Raw genomic sequence first — 25,389 nt, 5'->3', positions numbered from 1 at the left:
GAACGTTTAATTGCACGTTACAAAACACACTGTTGATTTCTCTTACCTCCGTTGCTTAATTCTATATTGAGTGTTAAATAGTCTGAGTGCGTTGTCCTCTATCTAATTAGTATTACATGTCTGTCAGAAATTAATTATCGCTAGCTGATGTAACAGAAACGCAATCTTCGCAAGGATTTTTCTTACAGTATCCATATATATGACGTCATGAGAAAACTGACAATGCGATAATCATAGTTGAATAACTGTGATAATAAAGTGGGAGTGTACTGCATGTTAAAAACGCCTGTTCATGGGACAGTACATGTCATATAAAAACCATTGTTTCATTGTATTTAAATTAAAAGCTTGCAAGCAATGCTGGTGGCAAATTGAAGATGTTGTTAATTTTTGTTATATATGTGTGTGATTTTTCCGATAAGTCTGAAATCCACTCTATGTCAGGAAGATATTAAGCTACTGCTCACACGGAGGCAAATATCGATCTCCTTCGCCTTCGTGTCATCTACGAGTAAAGAGAACGGACGATCAGCACTCTACAGGAGAAAGGGGAGTATCCCCCCTGAGTCGGGACTATTAAGGTATGGAAGATCAACTTTCTGTACATCTGTGTTACTTTTTCCCTGAGTTTCTATTTATCTAATGTAGATTCGTATGAAAACGTTCTGAGTTATTCCATTTTCTTGCATCGTTTATCATTCTAATAGCCTATTGTTTACAAATTTCCATGCATGCAAAAATGCTTTGCTTTACATATCTATCGATTTTTTTAGAATCATATACGACATATAAGGCCTAGATAATGTCACCCTTTCATAGTTGAATGATCAACATTATAGTGCAGTTAATATATCCTGCTCTTATAAGCGAATTTTGCTGACAATAACTTAATTGAATAAGTACATTTTTATTTGAATGTTTAATTTTGAATTTTATTATGCTTAGTTTAAAATTGCCTGTACTTCACATTGACCATAGGATCAGAAGATAGTCCAAAGCGATGCAACAGAATTCATATATTTTTTTATCAATCCTTTTTCCCCTGTTCTTAAGGATACTTAACACAAACAAAAATTTTATGCATGGATTGATATATATTTTTTGACTGATTTTGATTAGAAATGACATAAATAATAAATCCCTAAAATATAAAGAAAATCAAATCATAAGTTTTCTTTGGTGCTTAGAAATGTGACTTTGTGTTGCTTTCTATATAATTCCATACAAAATTTTGCACAACTTTTTGACCTTATGACAAAATCATAAAATTCTTCCACTATACCTTACCTGGTAAAGATCATTCGGGTTACCAATTTAAAAGTAAATTTATGAGAAATATTTGCTGATTTCTGAAAAAAGTTTGTGATATTTATTCTTATGAGTCGCATTTCTTTCCTGATAAACATAATTCAAGCTATTATTTTTTATTCAAATGCATGACCATCGGCAAAACTGTTATTGAAACGTATTAGATGAAGTAAAATAATAATACACGTTCATACGTTCAGTGACTCACCGAGGATAGAAGAATATTTGTATTGGAGACAATAAGATGTGTGATATACAAATCTACATGTATTTACGATGTATGGCATGCGTACATAGATCTAAATCTTATAGTAATTATTTATTCTATACTGCATAAAAGCTTGATACTTTTCTTAAGTGTTTCCGTGTGCACTTCCGAATTTTTAAGCAGTTCTTTAAATTACGTAGAATACTACTACTTGTGTAAGTGGAGTTGAATTTTACACAGAAAACCAAAGACCCTTTCTTAACAAATTATCGAAAAAAATGAAAGATGTATTCAATATAAATATAAATATATATATATATATATATAATGGAAAAAAATTCAACGTTTAAAAATTTCAGACCAAGGAAAATCTCAAGATTGGTGAGATGTGACTTTGTTTAATGAAGATATTGTGATGGAAAACCATTTCCCCAGAGATCGTCACCAGTCTGTGGGGAAACGTTACCAGAGTCTGACAAATGACAGTAGTAGGTAAGACGCAATCTTGAGGGCGAGGTAGGGTTAGGCAATTGTAATAATTTTTTGTCTGCATCATTTTTGTCTGATCCCACGTGGTATGATATTGGAAACTTAAGAAATTATATATATTTGCAATTTGATAACGGCCTAACTTGCAGTTGCAATTACTTGAGTATGTATGTGTCTGAATCCATCAGCTATTTTGGTAAACTAATCCTCCAACACCCCTCCCCCATTTATAAACAGAGTTAATACATTTAAAAAAAACATTTTTGTAGTACAGCTATTGTTTTTCTCTTTGAGTTCATTTATTTTCTCAAAGCATATATTAAATCTCTATATACCTAGTACACGAGGACAATGTAAAATATTACGCATTAAGTACCGGTAGTACATAATTCAGGTCTGGGGTACAAGTACATGAAATCCTAATGCAGAAAACATAACAAGAGGACTATGAAATTCCATATTCGACAGCCAACTGCTGAATACCACTGCCGACTGCTCACTGTCACTGCTTATAGATGAAGATCCCGGGTATCATCAGCGGAAGTCAGTCGATTACTTTTTTTTTTTAAATAAAGAAGTACAACAACAACAAATGTGTTTATGAAACACTGATGCCCCCGTACTTATAGCAAAGGTTGAACTTTCTCAAATGCAAATCAAATATGTTGGTACCCAAAATAAGGTCTTGTCTCGAGGAATATTCTTGTGAAATATGAAAGCCCTAGCAGCAACCATTGAAAAGATATGGAAAAGGTCAAAATTAATGATGCCAACGGAATTGCCTTCTCACAAGAAATGCACATGTGAAATATGAAAGCGGTAGCACCAATCTTTTAAAAGTTATGGCCAAGATTAAAGTTTTTCAAAAGTAGGTCAAACTCCAAGGTCAATGGATTACAATTGTTGGCATCCAAAGGAAGGTCTTGTCACAAGGAATAGACATGTTAAATATGAAAACCCTAGCACTAACTGTTCAAAAGTTATGTCCAAGGTTAAAATTTTCCAAAAGTAGGTCAAACTCCAAGGTCAATGGATTACAATTGTTGGCATCCAAAGGAAGGTCTTGTCACAAGGAATAGACATGTTAAATATGAAAACCCTAGCACTAACTGTTCAAAAGTTATGTCCAAGGTTAAAATTTTCCAAAAGTAGGTCAAACTCCAAGGTCAAGGTAAATGGGTCAAATTCGATAGTATCCAAAGGAAGGTCTTATCACAAGGATGACATATGTGAAGTATGAAAGCCCTGGCACTAACCGTTCAAAAGATAAGGGCAATGTTAAAGTTTTTCAAAAGTAGGTCAAAATCCTAGGTCAAGGGTCAAAAGGTCAAAGTTGTTGGTATCCAACGAAAGGTCTTGTCACAAGTATTGCACATACGAAGTATGAAAGCCCCAGCACCAGTCGTTCAAAAGTTATGACTAAGGTTAACGTTCAGTAAAATTTTGCAAAACTGAGTCAAACTCCAAGGTCAAGGTCAAAAGGTCAAATTTGATGGTACCCAAAGAAAGGTCTTGTCACAAGGAATACACGTGTGAAATATGAAAGCCACAGCTTCAGCCAATCAAAAGTTATGGGCAATGTTAAAGTTTTTGTGGACAAACAGACAGACGGACGGACAGGGCAAAAACTGTATACCCCCGAATCTTCGATACGGGGCATAAAAATACCAAGGATAAAACATCGTGATAAATTTAATTTTAGCAAATTATTTTTCAGATATTGTATCATAAATCAAAAGGCAATTTATTGAAAAGTACATACACTTTGGAATTTTTATAAGTGTGTTTTTAAAATTTTAAATCAATATTTAATAGTTAATGTTAATATTAATGTTATGTAACCCAACCTCTTTTTATAAATGACCTTCCCTGTACTTTGACGATTTTCTTTTCCTCACATTTTATTCTATCACAACATTAGCGTGTACCCCCGCCCCCTTTTTCCCCGTCCAAAATAGGTTTTGGGGTAACTGTTACATCTGTAAATTGTGATCTTCCTTCTTTTTCACTATACAAACATTCCTGGATCCGCCCCTTTCATATTTTTTTTATGTTGTTACAATATAGGCATCGATAAGCAGTGGCAGTTAGCAGTTGGCTGTCGTATATATATGGAATTCGATAGAGGACAGATTTATCCATATATCTTAAAATATAATATTCTAATAAACATGCTAAGTTTTTTTCCCAAAGACTATTTTTGGGGCCATAAGATCAAAAACAACAAATGTACATTTGGTCTAAGAAGATGCATGGTGTTCGTTAACATACATATACTTCTTCCAAATGTGACAGTGCAATGCATTATACATTTTAGAGTATATAATGAATTCATTGGTTATTTGCCTCGTTTTACATTTCAATCATTTGTTTGTACATGTCCTCCTTCCCACCACAATTGGTAGACGGTGATTTGAGGTACGGGGTTTTACCAATATTTTTCTAAATTGAAGATATTTTTGAGGAGTGGATCGATCAATCGACACCACAGACACTTGTTTTTGTAATATTTTTTTCAACCTATAGTGAAACATGTAGTTTAATTTTTATATCTTGGGTTTAAAAATTATTACAGAAACAAGTGTCTGTGATCGACACGCCCTCCGTCGGTGGAAATGCTGATCGATCCATTGGATAAAAAAGTTTCATGCGTACAAAGTAGTTTCATGACTCTAGATGTCTCTCTCTCTCTCTCTCTCTCTCTCTCTCTCTCTCTCTCTCTTTGACAAATGCTATTGTTCGTGTCGTTGGTCATTTTATTGCTTTATATTTTCCATCCTTGATCTTTTATCTATTTAGTAGATCCGACATTTAGGATATACAGTGTTGGTTTTTAGTGCTCTCTCTCTCTCTCCCCAAAACAAAAATAAATGAATGAGTAAATAAACGAGAAAATAAAATAACAATGAAAAATAGGCGGGGGATATCTCATGAATTTTATATATATATATATATATATATATATATATATATATATATATATATATATATATATATATATATATATATATATATATATATATATATATATATATATATCTTTGTTAGTACGTACGTATTTCGGGGGGGGGGGGGCAACAAGTAAAAACTTTACCTCCTTCGATACTTTTTTCATTAATTTACCATGTTTACTTAGCATCTTTTAAAATGTAAGTTTGACTTTCAGTATTTTGTATTAAAGTCCAATGCAGCTGTAAAAGTATTTACAATTTCATAATATGATTATTAAATTTTTGTCAATATATTTGTTACGATTGGGGAATTTTAAACGTTTCCTTTCATTTTTTTCCCTGCTACAAGATCACTGGACATCTGTTAAAAAAATGCATATTTCTGAAAAAGTACGTTCAAATTTCTTCTTTGTTGTTTTTATATCAAATGTATTAACAAATGATTAACATTTTTATAAAATGAAGAGTTATTGCCCACAAGTTAGGGTTATTAACCTTAAATGTTCTTCGGAACACTTCTGTACTCATTATACATTGTTCATCAGACGAAACTCATTCTTCATTGGTAAACAGCATGGCAGATTATTTAATAACCGGAGGCACGGGGTACGTCCCAGACGACGGACTAACGGGTGCCCAGTTATTTGCCAATGGGGACGGACTCACATACAAGTAAGTTTGATAGTTTTCTTAAGGACACATCATTCAGTTTTGCACAAGATTCCCCTCTCAAGCACGTGTATACACGCAATACGTAGTCATATACAATAGACAGCGTTCAGGGGTATTAGGTATATTAAATGACTCAGATATGGGAAGGGATAGGTGGATACATTAAAAAGTTGCACAGGTACTTGGGTCATCCACTTGGTTTATAAATTAAATGTATATATACCTATTGATATGAGAAAAGAGTGCTCCTTAGAGGAACTACTTACTCTTTTTTTTATAAACCAAGTCCCTAGTTAAATAATACCTGGGAAAAGTTGTGTTTGTCATGGGCACTCCCCAGCTTAATTGTTAAAAAATATATATCTACTATACTATAAACATAGTATAGTAGATATATATTTTTTAACAATTAAGCTGGGGAGTGCCTATGGTGTTTGTAAGATAATATGAAGGGAAAGTATTGATAAGAAACTTATTCTAGAATTATAGAACTTGAATAATTATATTTATTGGAATTGATGTTTATATTTAACCTGATCCAGAGGTTCATACATGTCATATCTAGTGAATCCTCAGGGATAGAAATGGGGGGTGGGGTGGGGGGGGGGGGGGGGTTGGGGTGAATGGCCTTATGGGGTGTTAGGGTTAGGAGTCCAATGCATAAGGTACATAAATTAAGGAAGCTCTAAACACTGCTCACTGAAGAGTTCTAATTCTGTGCCAGGTAGTTTTATGCAGTTAGAGTGATCTTCCCTTTGATTTAAGGAATGAATTTAATAGCTACCCATTTTATACTGTATAAACTGTGTTGGGACAGTTTACCCTTTATAAACTGCGAAGCGGTTTATAAAAAAGTGTAAACTGTTCCAACCCAGTTTATACCGTATATTAAATTGGGTAGCTTTTAAATTCATTCCTTATAATTTAATTTTCATTCATTTGATGTAAGAAAAAAATGACTTCAATTTGTACAAAATTTGAATGTAACGTCAGGCGTATCGATATGTTTTTGATGCAATTCATTGTGACGTACTAGGCAACCCATTTTATACAATATAAAGTAAATTTTTTATCCAATCAACCAGAATTAGATTATGTTGAAATACAATTTCACAGTTTGATATAGATTTGATAATTTTTAACATTATATTGGACGGACCAAGATAAAGGTATTGAAAACATTATTTACATGTATTTTCCCATTGGATAAGATGGAAGCAAAGAACGTTCATTTGATTTAATTTTGTTTTCAATTTACAATTTACTTATGTAAACTTCATTGTCTTTGTACATTTTTCCTGGAGAAGTATGGCAGGTATACCCTATCTTGAAAAGAATAATAGGGTGAGTTAACCATGCATCGGACACATACCTTGCTTCGGACAACTTCAAGCAATAAACTTTCTTTAAATCTGAGTGTTCCCGTGTTTTTACTTGTTTCTGTCTTGAAGCTGAAGATTTAAACTTTTTATTGATGCCGATTTTTATTATCATGTTGCGATAAAAATATCCCGAGAATGGCCTTGAAATGACGTCATATTTTACATCACCAAAGGGGAGTAACCAGAATTTTATGATTTTGCAAATTTTAGAGTTGTTGTTCTTTAATTAGACTTCAATGGAGCGAGTCGGACTCAGGTGAAATTTGTCAATGATTGGTAATTTTACAGAACTTTTAAAAAAAATTCACTTCTATGTTTGTATAATTTTTTTTAGAGTTGTTTTTTACTAGTATGTTCATTTCACCATACATCGGACAGAAATTAACCATGCATCGGACACTTTCCGATGCATGGGTTATCACTTCCATTTTCATTCAAAACCTAACTGACATCTTTTTTTTGCGGAAATAGAAATTAAGAACTCTAAATTTTTGGTGAATATACAAGTTATGGATATATGACGTCTAGAAGTGGACTCGGTTTATTTTTACAAACCAGAGTATGATAACCCACAAGACAAAGGCGCGAGTTGACATATAAATAGCATTATAAAGCCTTTCTAATGCGATGTGATGCAACTAAAATATCTCCTCATTTGTGGATCGATGTAGTCAATCAAATTTAACTAGAAGGTTAATTTTTAAATAAAAGATAAATTTTTTTCAAGATCACTAATTTTAAAGCACTGAGATAAAGCTATGACATTTTTCTGGTTCAAATACCGTTTGTCCGATGCATGGTGAATATTGTCCGATCCATGGTGAAATCTGGCTCATTTAAAAAAAATCGGTTTTTAGTGATATTTTCTCAATAAATAGCATATATTTGTGTCAAAAATTTATATTTTAATCCCATATTACATGTTAAGCTCTGTTTTGATAATATTCGGCCGGTAGCGATATCGCTAGAACTTGTTGAGGTACGAGGGTGTCCGATGCATGGTGAATTCACCCTAACACCTTTATGTACGTGATACAATTTTCTCAGAGTCCAAACATCTTTCATTAGTGTTTCAGTAGTGTTTAGAGCTTTCTTAATTGAGATAGAAAAATTAATAGTCAGGCATGTACTAAAATTTTGAGGATCACAGTCTTTTCCCAGCAACCATCAACAAAGGGCAAGGGTGGTAGAGTGATCTTTATGAATTAATTATTGCATTTTTTAATCAAACTTTGTACATTATTCGGTATGTCGTAGGAAGGGGATTATATTTTTTCATTTTTTGTGTATTCTTAATCCATATCAAGCTGTTTCAGAAATTACTTTATACATAAGTATGACCTTTTCAGTCAGTAAGGAAATTTATAAATTACAGTTCTAGTTTATAGCACCTTTTGAGGGAAACACATTGTCAATGAAGAAAGCTCTTAATTTCCTTACATCTGTTAACATGGCTTACACTGCATTTATATAGTTACTATGGTTACCAGCATAGAATTAATATACCAGATTTTTTATCCCACCTTAGACATATATTTGACGTCAAAAGCTATAACTATGTATCATGTGACTATAGATATTCAATTGTATATATACTGGGTATATTAATTGTTTTGCATCAGGTTCTTAAATTTTAAAATCATGCAGGCATTTAATTTCTAATTGCCAATGTAGAGGACACTGATTCATTAAAGACTACCATGCAGTACGTGTTACATATTCCTATTGCATTTTTTCCTTAGAGTTTAATTTTATAAAGGTTTTCAGTTCAGTATATCAGCTAGATAGCAGTTGTATAGGGTCCTGGGATGTTGATGTGGATTCATAATCTTTTGTCAACAGCTTAATAAGAGCTATTCTGCTGCTTATTTTCCCTATGAAAAGGTTTTTGCTTGAGATCAATGAGATGAATTTGTTACATTGTTATAGCTGGTGAGATGATGCAGAAAACTCCTTGGTGAGAGAAGACAACCTTGAGTTGGCCTTGCCCTGTACAGATTCTTTTTCACAATATTTTTCTGTGTCTATTTATTTCACTATTTATTGTGTAACTAATATTATTTGTATTGGATCTAAAATAATTTTTTCATGCTTACCATGATTAACAGCAGGAGTGAGTAAACATGGTATTCTATATATTTTCTATCCCTACAAGTAAGAACCTCGAGTAACGCCCCTACGCTCCTTATATATTATGCTGCACCAAGTCAAAAGTATCCAATAAATCTAATTGTGAATTTGGAAAGGTAACACATGACACTAAGATTGGGAAATTTTGCAGCATTTTTTCTGGGGAAACTGAAGCTGAATACATGTATGTACATGCATACATTAATTGCTTCATGTATTTCACTTGTAAAATGATAATTAGCTGAAAATAATTAATTAATAGTGTACCAGTATTTCCCTTCTTTATTATATATATCTTCTCATCAAATAATGTAATGATTCAATTCAAACTAATTTTCCTAGGGTAAAAATTCTGTGCTTGAGAAATATGAATGTCATGATGATACATGTACATGTAATTTAAAATATAATTAAGCAATTAAATCAGGTAATTTATGCATGTAATATGTATATAAACCTTACTCATTTTATTTTCTGTTTACTAAACCTTGTCTTTTTTTGCAGTGATTTTCTCATATTGCCAGGGTTTATTGACTTCCCGGCAGATGAAGTGGTAAGGAATCTATTGTAGGAAGGTGCTTTAAGATTTGGTTAATTGTAACGACATTTAAAAAGTGCACTGAAACATGTTAAATGTATTGAAGCAGAGCAATGAAGAAATGTAGTATTTTAATGAAATGCTTTGATTCATATTTAGAGTGAGGTTAAACTATGTGGATGGAGTGATTATAGACTTAATGGGTTCTTTCAAAATGTTAAGAATGCATGGATTTAAGTTCAGATTCACCAAATAATGCAAACTAATCTGTTCATCAGACAAAGTGATTAAAATCAAAAACTTATTTCTTGTTTAAATTCTGACAGTTTGTCAATTTCAGAGTTAAAAATTTCTGACAGTTGCTATGTGAAAGAGAGCAACAGTATTTAAAAAGAAGCCCTGGCATTTACTTTGTTTTAGGATCTCACCTCAGCGCTGACCAGAAAAATCACCCTCAAGTCTCCTTTAGTCTCCTCCCCAATGGACACTGTCACAGAGTCTCAAATGGCTATTGGAATGGCAGTAAGTGTTTGATTCTCGTCAATTTCATCTACAAAGTGTATGTGAAATGTTGCATTTAGGGACAGTTTGATAGTATTGATTAAATCCATGTATGAAAATTGATTACAGAGTTATCATGGCTATAGGAAAAGATCCCAGAAATTTGTTGGCCATTGCTGACTACCCAGTGTTAGAGAACTCTGTATGTAATGACTACAATAGTTATAGTCACTGCATGGCTACCTGGGCTGAGTGCTCTTTTGTGTTTAGGTTCTGATGAGTAAGCAGGCTTACTAGAAGCTATTCTGTTTAGAGAAGTGGACAGGCTTTCACTTACCTCCATATTAGTGAAAGCCTGTCTACTTCTCTAAAGAGAATAACTAGAATCCTACTGATCTCTGGCTTGTGCAGGAATGGATATATCAAACTGTTTAGATTTAAGATACTGATGTAGACATGGTGATCAAGCTAGTGCCTCAGTATCATAATCAGCTGAACATACATGTATACACATGTATTAACAGGATTTTTAAACTTTTTTGATTGTGAATAAAAAACAGAACACCATAATGATTAAAGTTGTCCCTATATATCACTATGTGATACCATATACCATGAGTTGCAATATTTAAAGCTAGGAAAAGGTAAATTTGATTTGGATTTGTCAGTAAGTTCAGAAAACAAAATAATATGTGTCATTAGCTCCCTGTGTTTAATAAACAAGTTAACTAGGATAAACATGACAAGGCAAAAATCAATATACAGTCACAAAAGGTTGTGCATCCATCTATGTTTTCAAACATGCTTTGTCAATTGATTGTGCTTAGTTTTAGGAGACTTTCTAGCAAAACTGGCTTGCTTTTTATTAGATTTTCCCATACTAATCCCTTGGATAAAGCATAGTATTATCAGACCACTCAATTTTATAAGAAATATAGCCAGGCTTAGTGGTTCCCAGGTAATGAGTTTTATATTGATCTATAAATCAACCGACTTCTTCTTGATGGAAATTTTCGATCAGTATGTTTAAGAGGCAGAAAGCAGACTTTAATATCAATTAGCATGTCAGCAGGTTGGCAGTGTCTTAATTTGCTATCAATCTAATCTGAGATTTGATTAATTTTTTGGAAGCTGGCTTGCTACTCACTGAACACAATGTGACAATTGTACATACAATAGTCATACATTGAAAAGTGTGTACATTAGCAGCTAAAAGATTGCAATCATGAAAAATAACTGAAAAAAATTGCATTTAATTATGACTCTTTCTTAACACTGAGCATTGGCAGCTTTCCATTACTCAAAAAACAGTCGTAGATCTATATTGGCTAGTAAAACAGGCATAGATCAGGAGAGATTCTTCTACTGGTTAATGGGCTCACACATACTTTTATGCCTGATATGTTGATAATTGAGATATGTAAATAAAATTGCAATCAACACTCATTGCAGCTTTGTGGAGGAGTTGGGATCATTCATCACAATTGTACTCCAGAATTCCAGGCCAATGAGGTCAGAAAGGTCAAGGTCAGTTGGTTTAATTTATTTCACAATGTAATCAGCTCTTGTACTAGCTGGTATGTCTCAGCATTATGTCACTGTATGTAGTCACACTGGATTTTGAAAACTGTTAGAGAGCCATGCATGTAGAAGAGCAATAAATCTTGATCAAATGTCTATTAAGATAAACATTTATATGCAATTATTATTAAATAGATTTTCTGTAAATACACAGGTATTAATTTATGTATATATATGTACAATATATACGCATTATGCTAATTTGCATGTAATCTACGAGATTTTCACGCAATGTTTTTTGTAGAAATATGAACAAGGGTTCATCCTTGACCCTGTTGTTATGTCTCCCACACACACAGTTAAAGATGTAGTACAGGCAAAAAAGAAATTTGGATTTTCTGGAATTCCAATCACAGACAATGGACACATGGGGGAGAAGCTGGTGGGATTGGTCACTCAGAGAGACATTGACTTCCTGACTAATGATCAGATGGACACACCCATATCTGAGGTGCTAATATGACTTATATTTAATCAAGCTTAATGATTTTCAGTGTAAGAATGCTACACATACTTCTTATTGAATTCCAATTAATTTTTAAGTATTTTAAAAGTACTAAGCCTTTTCCTAAAAAAAAAAACTAAGGTCAATAAGGCTGGTTTACATCCCTTACAGAAAAGAGGTACATAGTTAACATTTCATTTTGTAAAATTCACAAACAGGGGAATTTTGTTTCTCTTTTGAATTCTGTTTTTATTGAAGAATATTACATAATTATGCTATGCTTTCATTAGATCTGACAATGGACTGATTTTCTGTAGATTCCTCATTGATACAAAAACAGTCCTGCATTTTTCAAGACACATAGCTAAAATCTCATTATTTTAATTATCTAATTCTATCATAATTATTACTTTTACTTGTAAAGCGCAGCTATTTATAAAACTATTGATTTAATCTTTAACAAGTCCAACATATATAACTTCATTATGTTGGACTTGTTAATACAGTTGTACAGAACATATATATCATAAGTCTTAGCTGTAACAACAGTGTGTTTTTATTGATAGGTCATGACAAAAGTTGAAGACTTGGTTGTGGCACACAATGGAGTTACACTAAAGGAAGCCAATTCCATTTTACAGAAAAGCAAAAAAGGTGCAGTTAAGATAAAAATTCAATCTTTTTAATAACATAAGCACCCCTATTTTCACTTTCCCCCAGTACTACTATTCAATGCCTTCAAAATTAAGATTCTATGATTGGTAGATCACTAGTTTTCTTTGCCCTTGTTGTCATACATGTATATTCTTAAGCTATAATTACATGAACCTATAATTGTGTCATTTTGTATTGTACAGGAAAACTGCCTATTATAAATGACGAAGGAGAACTAGTGGCATTGATAGCTAGGACAGATACAAAGAAGAATAGAGAATTCCCTTTGGCCTCTAAAGATGAAAAGTACATTCATTTTTTTTTTGACACCAAGTGCTGCAATTTCACAGTCACAAAAAAATATTGATAAAATTTTGAGAAAGTGAATTAAGTTGCAATAATGAATACATTCAAAATACTGCACACAGCTTTGATTTCATGGAGGGGTATTTTCATGTTTTCTGAAGGAATTCATTATCTCTTTGGGCTCCTTGTAGTGATCATTTGGTCAATCCATCTGTCTGTATAATATTTCTTGTATGATTTTCTCTCCCTTTGGTTGAATCTGGCTCATACTTCAAACACAGAATGCCCATGGGTAGCGAGCAGTGACCTTGATCCAAAGTTTTAAGTTAAAGGTCAGAACTGGTTTCTGTTTAAAATCCTTGTGGGGAGCAAGTATTTTCTCCCCTTGTCTCAATCTTGCTCATACTTAAGTAAAGAGTGCTCTTTGGTAAAGATTAATATTGGATTTTTTTTCTAGGACACTGGTTCCAATTAAGTTTCTAGGTCAAATGTCAAATAGATTTCTGTGGAAAGTCATTGCCCAAAGAATATTTTCTCTCCCTTTGGCCTAACCTGGCTCATATCTAACCTACAGAATGCTAAATTCCTTGGTTCAAAGCTCAAAGTAGAAGCATATCTCTATAAAAATCCTTGCTTAGAGTCTACATTGTCTGCCCTTGGACCAGTTTGGCTCACAAGCTATAAGATATCTTTGGTTAAGGTTATGCAGTGTTTGAACTGCGTTAAATGTCAAGGTCAAAGCAGAGTTTTGAGAATAAATAGTTAACTACTATACTAAAAGTGCATCTCCAGTTACAGCCCTTAATTTACAAGTCCCCTTTACCCTTATATCCTTTGTATTTGCTAAAAGAGGGGCCCTTTGAGATGGTCACCATTTCAATGATATATAAATAAATTTCATTTTAATTTGGCCATTTTCTTTCAAATACATTAATTCTGAATTATACAAGCTGAATTCATCACAGTTTATATAATTTTGTGTGTTTACGCTGCAATGGAAATGTAAAAAGACTGTTGCAGTATGAATTAACATATATTGTACCACATGCAAAAACATGCTTGTAAATTAAGGTGGTAGAGATACACAAATATAGCCAAACCTTGATGTCCCAGACATGATGGGACTTTTGATGAACTTCAAGATATCAGATGGTGAAAGATAATGATCAAAACTTGAATTCATGTTTAGACCAGTAACTTACTTGAACATACTGTACAAGATGAATTATTTTTGGCATTATTAGTGAGAGTTTTGAGGTGGTTAAAATTTAAAATAGCTAACAGTTCATTCTGCATTGGAGGGAACACATATTTTTCCTTGGATTGCAAAATTGCTGAAATTACCTCTCACTTAAAAATACCTAATTTTAAGGACAAATTTCTAAATTTGTGTTTAGCTAAAAATTCCACTCACAGTCAAACCTCGTTATCTCGAACTAGATGGGACCAAGAAAAAACTTCGAAATATCCGAGGATTTGAGATATCCAGGGTAAAATACTTAAAGAATAAGTGGTTATTAGGACTTCCAAATCACTTCGACGTATCCATGGTATTCGAGATATCAGTGTTCGAGATACCAGAGTTCAACTGTACAGAGGCTGCAACATTATTGTTGACAAACCAATTGTGTAGAATCGTTCGTGTAACATGCGTGATCGTTCGTGTAACGTGCGAGATCGTGCGTGTATCAGACTCAATCGTTTGTGGTTTTAATCGTGTGTGATCGTGCGTTAAGAAACGTGTAAATTTCGTTTTGTAAGTTTTTATCGGAATGTTATTTTGTTATACAAGCCTTTCACTTGTCTGTTTTTTTTTTTTAATCCAAATAAAATAAATGAAGCGCGATTTACATAATTAAAAGCAAAACGAACTAATTATCACTTGGAAATAAGCAATATATTATTATAAGTTGTGCAATATTGTGTTCTCGTCAAATAGCGTGATTTTTTGTGATAAACCGTACTTAGATGTTTAAGGAATTTTTCTCTGATATCAATAATGTTTACTGTTAATTATGGTCAAGATATTTTTAAAATCAATAGATCAAAAATAGATGTTTTTACAAATAAATAAATAAACAATTCTCAATGCTTACATAAATATTTAGTTGGTGAATGTACATGTACACGACATGATTGTCAGGATTTCGTTTATCAGTGTTTATCTCTGGAGCTTACTTTTAATTATTTTTATAATTTCTGCAAATAAATGATTTGTAAAATAATTGTTGACTTTAGAGATTCACAAATGGAAACATGGATATAACTTATAATTTAATTCATTTTCATGCCTTTTTTTTTTCAAGCTTATCCCTTTCTGCATATTATGAAATCCAATTCAATCAAAACTCATTGCCCACCTACATGTACATCTTCTGACAGAAGGAAAAAAATCCGTTTTCATAAGTCGGAGAATTACGTAAATAATTATTTGTAATCTAAAATATTTAATAAGTCTTACATGTATTTAGTTTCAGAAATATCCGGTTTTTTTTTTCATTTTTCAAAGTCGATGAAATAATATCAATAATTATTTGAAATCTACAATAAGGATTAAGCCTTATATCGTTTTGAAAATATATATTCCTATTTAGAATTTGAACTATTTTGCGTGAAGAATCGTGCATTTGTGTTAGCAATCGTGTAAGATCGTGTAACGTGTAGAATCGTGTGCGTGAAGGATCTTTCGTGTAATAGATTTTATCGAGCGTTAATCGTGCAGAATCGTTCGTGTAACATGATCGTTCGTGTAAGTTGTCAACAATAACGTTGCAGCCACTGTATATGGTAATTCCTGGTATTCAATGTATAGGTATATGAGATATAAAATTACAACTGTGCATTAATTTGTACCATGTATTCTAACAGGAAGCAGTTGTTGGTGGGGGCTGCAGTAAGTACACATGATGAAGACAAAAAACGCCTTGAGCTTCTGGTGCAGGCAGGGGTGGACTTTGTAGTCTTGGTGAGCTTTAATTTATACAGTGATAATAGCCTTAGGCCTAGATAAATAAATTGTGTTTCGGGTTCCCCGACCGACCCTAAAATATTTGAGTTGACCCTGAAATCCTAATCTCGATCATTTCTGTGTATGAGAAAATGCATATCCTATACAAATTAAGCAGAAATGTTTTGACAGGGATTTCCACAGTAAAAAATGACAGCGTGCTTTCCAATAAAATGTGGAAATAAAATGTTTTCCCTACCTACCTACCCTATTTTTTCTCAGGTTGGAATAGGAAACACACTATTTATTTATCTTGGCCTTATTGAAAATAACTTGATACCAAAATGTAGTAAATCACAATTTACGTGTTCTTAACAAAAGTTTAAAATTGAATTTTTTTTTCTAAATTTTTGTTTGTTTTATTCTCAGGACTCTTCACAAGGAAACTCTATTTACCAAATAAACATGATCAAATTTTTGAAGAAGTCATATCCAGATGTTCAGGTCATTGGTGGTAATGGTAAATATAGCATACATTTTATGTAAACACATGAATGATTAGCTTTAATTGTAGCCATTTAGAATTTTAACTAAATTAAAAATTGAGAATAGAAAAATTAGATTTCTTTGAACATGTAGACGTTACATATACATGTATGACAGTTTTTCAGAAATGGTCAGAATTTTGTATATAGTGTCAGTTATGAGAACAAACTTTATATTCCATGTATATTTTAACTATCATGGAATTGCCTCATCAGAGTTATTGTTTTAGTTGTGACAGCAGCACAAGCAAAGAACCTCATTGATGCTGGAGCGGATGCTCTCCGAGTGGGAATGGGGAGTGGATCTATCTGTATCACACAGGAAGGTTTGTTTGTTATCATGTATATCCCCCCTATCTAAATACTCCACTCATCGGCAGCAGCACAACTGCAGGTACATATCTTAAGATATGTTAAATAAATATCACTATCGTTGAGATACAGTATCGCAGTTCTGAGTTCTGGTACTTTGATATTATATCTGAGTCGGGTGCATTTCTATTTCGGTTAAGAAAAAAATATATTTGTTATTGAAAGTATATGAGATACCATACATACGTGTAAGAGATACTAAGTGTATAATTATAATCATTATAGAACATAATACTGAATAGGTAAGAGATGTTATGGTATTTAAGAATTCCTAATAAATGTGAATTTTCAGTGATGGCAGTAGGTAGACCTCAGGGGACAGCGGTGTATAAAGTCGCAGAGTATGCCCGGAGGTTTGGTGTCCCAGTTATTGCAGATGGTGGAATATCTTCTGTAGGTCATGTGATCAAAGCTCTGTCTCTTGGAGCATCAACTGGTTAGTGTACTGAATAATATTAGAAGTGTTTTACAACTGAACAAATGTTTTAATTTGTTTATTTTCCCAAGTACCCTGAGAGATAAAAAAGAGCATAAACAAACCATCAGCAGAGTACTCAGCTAGAGAAAATGAGTTTTAATTTCTTAAACAAAATTTTGATTTTATAGGAAAAGAATTTCGAATCTGAAATATTATCCTACATGTCTTATCAGTGATTAATAGATAAAATCTGTACAGTAACAGGTGCTGTTGGATAAATCAAAAATTTATAAATTCTGAGAATGAGTGCACTCGAGGGTATTTAATAGAGATGTACATGTATATCAATCTTTTACAGTGATGATGGGTTCCCTCCTTGCTGGGACATCTGAGGCCCCTGGGGAATATTTTTTTGCTGATGGGGTCAGGTTAAAAAAGTACAGAGGCATGGGGTCTCTAGATGCCATGGAAAAACATCGTAGTAGTCAAAGTAGATACTTCAGGTAAGTGTTCCAAATACACATCTTTAAAAACAGTCAAATATTTTTATGATCACTTTTACTTCACAAAGTTAATATGTAAACTGTAATAATGAGTTGATTCAGAAAATGTTAAATTTTATTGAAATATTAATGCTTGTATAAAAACTGTACACAAACCCATTACAGTCCCTGAAACGTTCTACTTTCCCACTTGAACGGTGAGCGAACGCTGAACAAACGGTGAACGAACGCTGAACCAATGCAGAGCGAACGGTGAGTGAACGATATGTGAACGCTGAACGCAACTTGGTGAACGATGTGTGAACGGTGAGCGAACGCAGAACGCGAACGGAGCGCAAACGCGAACGCAAAGTGAACGGTGAACGAACGGTGAACGCAAGTTGAACGATTTGTTCGGAATGCCTTTGATCTTTTCCTTACGTTGAAACTATTCTATTGTATGGATGCCTGGTGCTAAAAAATAAATGAATAATAAATAAATAAACAAATCAATGAAAAGTATCCTAAGAAAGACGATACATGCACATTAAGTAAAATTTTTAATTTAAGTTTTTAACAATATTTTCTGCGCATATGTACGATGTTTAAATTCAACTTTTTAATAACACGATTTTTATATCTGTAAAACATTGTAATTGTTGCCGAACGCTGTAGTATAAAAGATAAAATTAATCTAGTTGTAAAATAAATATGTTTATTCTTATTTGATATATAAAATCATTACAAATAATGTGGATTTTAGAAGAGCAAACTACGGACTTATAGAATGAATTACAACGGTTGTAACAACCATACATATATTTCCGTGCCAAGAGGATTCCGTGTAAAATAATGAGAAAAAAAAAATAAAATATTTTACAAAGGTATGTGGACGTATTGCATAAATACACCCGTATTTTAAAATTTTAATGCAATAATATATTTATCAGTCAGTTTTATTTTTTATGATGATTTATTGAGCAGACTTCTACATGTTCCCCGGCCATGATTATACTCGGACAAGATGATACAAAGAGGCATTCATATTATTTGTTATATATTAAGTTTTCACAACTTCATATTTAAGTAATATGCTGTCATAGTTTTTAATAAACAGACAAATGAGAGAGAGAGAGAGAGAGATTTGGTTTTAACCCCCCCCCTTCTTTCTCAAATGCTTGTACCTATATCAAATAAAATTTCTTAATTATTTTCTAAATATACCAAGCAATGAAAAAACTTTTTTTTATCACCAAACCTATTTGTGTTACAGTCATAATCGGTTTTTATTTTCCTGCTGCAAGTTCACACGAGGTCCACGTGCTTGACCTGTCAATCAAAATCATTCGACACTGTGCAGGTGTGAAAGTCTCGTCACACCGAAGGCGAAGTGTTAAGTTATCTCCAAGAAGTTTTAACATTTTTTCTTATCATTTCTAGATCTGACTCCAACATTTCTAAAAAAAAAAAAAATAATAATAAATGAATAAAATACATTGGGAATAAACACTTGGAATGATTAAGCCGCTTGAATTTGAAACCTACTCCCTGACAATTTAAAATATCACTGCCGGCACATGTATATTTTGAACTACATGTACTCTTGTTTAATGACTTTGTTTAGATGCATGTTTGTTTTGAGACTGAAATTTTTGTGCTACAAAACACATTAACTTCTTTTTAAATGTTAACTAAAATATACTGGAAATACTACCTAAGTAACAAATTTATGGGAAAGGGGGGGGGGGGGGGGGGCTCTTAATTATATCTAATGGCAAACATATAAAGTTAGGGTGAAAAATATCATTACTGGAGAATCACTTTGGTTATATTAATGATAATCATGTTATAAAGGCATTTCTCTCTAATTAAAGACTTTATATTTGTAACGTAGAAAAAAATTCTATAATGTATTACATTTTAAACAAATATTTTTTTCTCAAACCACACTATAAATTTAATTCCCTCTAAAGATATTTAATTAACTGGATAGCTGCAGTACTGTTTATAATCCTCAGAATTAGTTCTAACATGTATTTCTGTATTATTTGAAAAAAAAATGTGTTAGAAATAAATATTTTCGTATTTCTGCTGAAGTTGGTAAATTAATTGACTTCGGTTATTATCTATCTATTAATGATTTGTCGTCTTTAACATAACAACAAAATGTTGCAGTGCTTGAAGCATCTGTATATTGCCTGCATTTAAATTTAATTTTTCAGCATCGTTCTACATAGGTACATACATGTACTTATAAAAAACATTTATTTTCCAGAAAAATTTAATAAATAACCTAATAGCTAAGTTAGAATAATAAAAATAAATATTGTAGATAATGTTTTCTTTAAACACGATATGTTAATTATTAAATTTGTAAATCCTTACTTAAAAAAAGATAAGTCCACTCACTTTGGAGTTCCGAATGACAATAAAGACTGAACGATAAGTGAACGCTGAACGCAAGGTGAACACAAAGTGAACGAACGAAGAGCGATCGCTGAACGCTTTGTGAACGGTGAACGCGAGCGCACGGTGAACGCTGAACGCAAAACTGTGAACAGAGAGCGAACGGTGAACGCACGGTGAAGGAACGGTGAACGCACGCTGAACGAACGGTGAACGAACGGTGAGCGAACGGAAAAATGGGAAAGTAGAACGTTTCAGGGACTGTACCTCTCTCATTCTATAGATAAGCTTTTCTCTTTTAGTCTTTTGAACAGTATTCTTTAGACTTTATTCTGACTTTTGCAGTGAAAGTGATAAAATTAAAGTGGCTCAAGGTGTCTCAGGGTCCATTGTTGACAAAGGTTCCATCCACAAGTTTGTGCCATATCTTTATGCTGGAATCCAGCATGGTTGCCAGGACATAGGAGCAAGGTGTCTCTCCAATCTAAGGTATAGTCAATTATTCAGTAATTACAGGGGGAGTAGAGGAGTAGATTTAATATTGTACTGGGAGAGATAATACAGAAATAATACAACACTCTTTTCTGTATGTGTGGAAAATCTCAGTTTATTTGAGTTTTTTTTTAACCCTTACTAGATCTATGATGTACTCTGGGGAATTGAAATTTGAGCGTAGAACAGCATCGGCACAAGTTGAAGGAGGGGTCCATAATCTTCACAAGTAAGTCAGATGTCAATGGCATTTTAAAGGCCATGTACATGTACATGTATTTAAATGCCCTTGAGTTATATAATTTTATAAACAGGCTAGGTCATCCATTTGTACAAGTGACATGCAAAAGATTATAGTAATATACAACTGAAATTGTACATGTATATGTGTTACACTGTATATATTTAGAAAATTATAATTCTCACATTAAAGATAAAGAATACACTGTACATTTAAAAAAAAATAAAGTAAGTATTATAAACACATATATGCTTGAAATGATGGTGTATGCAAATGATTAATCAAACAGGTAGGACACATATATCACAATGCTTATTCTTTTTTCATTCAAATTCCTGTGTAAAGTGATTCTTTTATGAATCAGTTGATGAAATAAAAATTCATTTCAAAGGTTGCCCTTTCTTTTAGCTAAGTGCATTGGTGGTAAAATATAAAGTTTAAAATGACAAATTAATTTGCTTTGCTTGGTAGGATTCTTAGAATATGAGGTAAGAGAGAGAAGTGCCAAATTCTATCTTGATTGCAGTGAATCCACAAAGGCAACTTTGGATTTTTTTGATGCTTTTTTAAAATGTAATTGAGGATATTTAAGAGAGGTTTGGGACCCAACTGCTAACAGACAGTATCCTTATTCTGAAAAATATATCTCTAAGGTTAAAATTATTTTATTGTACAGGTATTGCCACAATTGAACTTGTGAAGAAAGCAGAAAAATTTGCTGAATTTCTCAATACCTGAGTATTAAATAAATAAAGAATTAAGTTAACAAAAATTTTTTTAAGCATTTTCACATTTTAAGCTGAAGCATTTTCACATTTTAAGCTGATCTTTAAAAATATATATAGAATTTAAATAAAATGAATACTGCAATGGTAGGTTTCCTCTGATGCCCAAGAACTGTTTCTATACCCCGGTAGTTTCAACCACTGCAGGTAAATGAGAACAACTTATATGTAACTAAAAAGTGCCTGTTGAAAGCACATTTATAGTCATGTACCTGTATCATAGTCAGTGAAAATGGCCTATATGAGAAAAATGTTCACTTTTTGCAAGAAGCAGTGAGGATAGAATTTAGCAGGGTTTTTTTTGATTGCCAGATCTCTGGGTGCTGCATTTGTAATCTACAGTGTTATTATGTATTAATGTGACAAACCACTGTTGAAAATTCCCTGACATACCCAGAAAATCATTTAGATTAATTTTACACCATCATTGTCATCGTGTCATCAAATAATAAAAATCAAACATGAGCAGCATTTGTGTTCAGAAATTATCTAATAACTGTTATATGTATTATTTCCCTAGACTAATTTTGTAAAAGGCTTAAGTAGTGCTTTGACTGAATATTAAAGACTGGTATTAACAGTCTTTTTTTTTTCAATTTTTATTTACTCTTTACCAAAATGATTTGCTTTTTTCAAGTTAGAGGTTTTTCACAGATGCTTTATATGACAACAAATTCTCTGCAAGATTTCTCTTGTTTCACATTTTAAAAAAGACAGAAAGAGAAGGAAAATATAGCAATAAATAAGTTTACAATATGTTTTAGTATTGTGTAAAATCTGACTTCATTGTACCTTGATCAGTTGTGCATTTTTTTTTTTTGAATAATGCATGAAGTAGGGTAATAAATGTATTATGTTTAACTAAATCAGTGAGTATGGTTCAATGTATTCTGAAATTAAAAAAAAAGACATCTCTTGGTAAAGGGACCTGTTTGAATAAATTACTGGAATGCAGCCCAGAAAAGTCTTCAGGTTTTTGCATATGCATTTCTACTATTTAACATTACTGTATTATTTATTCTTCATTTACTTGTAAAAATACAAAATGATAGATGAAATACAGAGGCTATATTAATGAAATCAATTTAGTTTAGTTTAAAAGCTTTTTTTTTTTTTTAATTCAAAGGTATAAAAATATTGTGAGATATTTGTACATGTTATTGCTGAAGACATGTCACTAGATATGTAACAAGTACTAACTATCACAAAGTTAAGTGTCTTTAAAAAGCTACATCATATTTTTAATCAAAGATTTCTGTATTTTTTCCAGCTATGAAAAGCGGTTGTACTGAGGAAATATGGACAAAAAGCTGTACCATCCAGTGTGTTCCTTTCAAATGATCTGTCTCGACAGCCAATAAAAAAATGTTCAAAGGGAGGTCACGGGTCAAAGTGCATAATTAATTCCAGTTCAGACATTTGACAAAGGTGCAATGTTTTTATTTTTCAGGTATTCTTATTTTGAGATGAATTTCCTCAGTACATTATTTTTTTATGTAATAGATGGTGCATTAAGAATTCTATATTAATTTTGCAATGTATGTATTTAATGTTTTGGTTTTTTTATTTGCTTTTTTTGCCTGATTTAATAGGTATTTATAATTGATTATAATTGTTTCAAAGAAGCATTTGAATTGATATACATAATGTGCCTGTAAATGTTTAAGCCAGTAACAAATTTATAAAATACCTGGCCCCAGGATCATAAAACATCTTTAATAAGCTTAAGTCAAAATCTTTTTTGTTGTACTGAAATTTTGTAGAACTCAAACAGTCCAAAACAAGTGCATGTACATTTCTCAGAATTACATCACCAGAATGCTGTTATCTGCAAATTTAGAGATGAAGTTGACCATGAACAAATGTTGCAGAGGTGACTGAAAATCTGAGCAAAGTCATAAGTTTGATTCAAAATCCTGGGGCCTGCTGTTTTGTAAGCAGACATATCCTGTTGTCTCTATACAACATTTTTTACGTCCCATAGGAATATTCTTGTTATATGAAATCTTATACTAAATAAATAATGCACCTAAATCTAATCAGTTTTTAATGATAAATTTCAACAAAAAAAGTTTTGGATTTGGCAAATATTTCCATGTTCTTAGATCAAAATGAATCATATCAAAATATCTTGTGTACATTATTTAGAACTCAGGTTTTACAAACTCTTTATAGATACATGATAAAGTGATTATTGTTAAAAAAAATTTTATTGAAACTCAAGTCTTTTTTAACAATTGGCAAGCTCTAAAAAGTTAAGTAATGAAAACATTATATTTTCACAGAAAACATTATAAATAAATTTCATTTTCTTTCTGAGAAAGTGCTTTATTAAACAGAGGGAGTTGTGTTGGTAATATATTTCCTTGCATAAAAAAAGCACTTTTTATAAAAAAAAAAAGGAATGTCCGTGTAAATTTATTACTGTGTTGAGCCTGATATTTTCGTTCTGTGTGTTGTACCATGACCATGCAAACACAGGGCCTCTATATCTCTAGTTGTTTGTTTGAAATATGTTCACATTCATGTAGATAGGATTAAAATGAAACATAGGAAATGAAAAATAATCTGAAGATATAAAAGTTAGTCACAGGCATTTCATGTATGAATTGCTCTGCAATATTCAATCTAATTAAAATTAGATGTTAGATCCGCTCGCATACTCGCTACACTAACATCGATGTTAGTGTGGCGAGTATGTGAGCGGATCTAACATCTAATTTTAATTAGATTGTGCAATATTGTACAACATTTAAGAATTCAAAATAAGATACAATATTTTGTTTTAAAATACAAAACTTTGTTGGTGTAACAAGTAAAGGTTAAAAAGTATGGATCTGATAAAACTCTGGAAGTCTTTTTATTACATGACCCTATTTACATTAGAAATCATAATATTTATGTTCTTTATTTTTTGCTTATTGAGAAATACTCATTTGTTGTGATGTTTTTGTGTAGTTAAGTATCTAATTTGAAAGTAGATTTGTTGATTTAGGGGGAAAAACTTATCAAATAGCCATATTTATGATCCAGTTACAGAATGAAGAAAGTTTGATAAATGACATTGAAATACACAGTCATGATCCTCATTTGTCCTAGTGAAAAGAAGTGTAAACATTTACGAAAAAGAAGTCAGTGAAAAGATTTGTCATTGGAAAAGGTAATAGTTGTAAGGAAAGCAATTTTTTTTGACAGTTTGTCCAAAGTATTATAATGTACAATTTCATGGAGTCAATGAAAAGATATTAAAATATATTATTATAAGTATGTAAATATGTGAATACACCCATAAATTCATTTATGGAATGGATTTAATAGCTACCCAAGATATACTGTATAATCTTGGTTGGGGAGAAACAATTCTTAAAAAAAACATTAATTGTTCAAACCCAGATTATACAAACTATTAAATATATTCCTTTATATTTAATTTTCTAATCTGTAGTGAAAAAAGAAAACAATTTCCCCTAAAATTGACTCCAAGAGAGAATAGATGACAATTATGATCTGTTAAATATTCTCTAATATAAACGTTA

General features: G+C 32.1%; 1 protein-coding gene across 3 annotated transcripts; it reads left to right on the top strand.

Annotated features, from left to right (window-relative positions):
• The first annotated feature begins 432 nt into the window (after positions 1-432).
• Positions 433-24,943, top strand: LOC133187467 (inosine-5'-monophosphate dehydrogenase 1b-like). Of its 3 annotated transcripts, XM_061322857.1 has the most exons (18): positions 433-581; positions 1,876-2,008; positions 5,530-5,628; positions 9,645-9,693; positions 10,099-10,200; positions 11,632-11,706; positions 12,005-12,211; positions 12,772-12,859; positions 13,063-13,165; positions 16,034-16,130; positions 16,542-16,632; positions 16,888-16,983; positions 17,322-17,465; positions 17,806-17,950; positions 20,681-20,824; positions 20,973-21,056; positions 21,540-21,556; positions 23,124-24,943. In XM_061322857.1, the coding sequence occupies exons 2-17, from the start codon at positions 1,932-1,934 to the stop codon at positions 21,553-21,555; spliced, it is 1,617 nt and encodes a 538-aa protein (XP_061178841.1). In that variant the 5' UTR covers positions 433-581; positions 1,876-1,931; the 3' UTR covers position 21,556; positions 23,124-24,943. The 3 variants fall into 3 exon arrangements, with proteins under 3 accessions (XP_061178841.1, XP_061178840.1, XP_061178842.1); XM_061322856.1 differs by lacking the exon at positions 21,540-21,556 and having other exon boundaries at positions 434-581; XM_061322858.1 differs by lacking the exons at positions 433-581; positions 21,540-21,556 and having other exon boundaries at positions 1,942-2,008; positions 5,502-5,628.
• The last annotated feature ends 446 nt before the right edge of the window (positions 24,944-25,389 follow it).

This window comes from Saccostrea echinata, unplaced genomic scaffold (genome assembly GCF_033153115.1).
Source record: "Saccostrea echinata isolate AGI-Se365-2 ecotype Australia unplaced genomic scaffold, CSIRO_AGI_Sech_v1 ptg000015l, whole genome shotgun sequence".
Taxonomy (NCBI): domain Eukaryota; kingdom Metazoa; phylum Mollusca; class Bivalvia; order Ostreida; family Ostreidae; genus Saccostrea; species Saccostrea echinata.
The sequence above is the reverse complement of the archived record's forward strand: the minus strand, read 5'-3'. Positions and strand labels throughout refer to the sequence as shown.

Excerpts from the sequence above, each read along its gene's own strand:
- LOC133187467 (XM_061322856.1), top strand. The coding sequence starts at position 1,932 with ATGGAAAACCATTTCCCCAGAGATCGTCACCAGTCTGTGGGGAAACGT. Across the intron at positions 12,212-12,771 it reads TGGACACACCCATATCTGAG|GTCATGACAAAAGTTGAAGA; the intron begins GTGCTAATATGA and ends TTTTATTGATAG. Across the intron at positions 16,984-17,321 it reads TATCTGTATCACACAGGAAG|TGATGGCAGTAGGTAGACCT; the intron begins GTTTGTTTGTTA and ends GTGAATTTTCAG.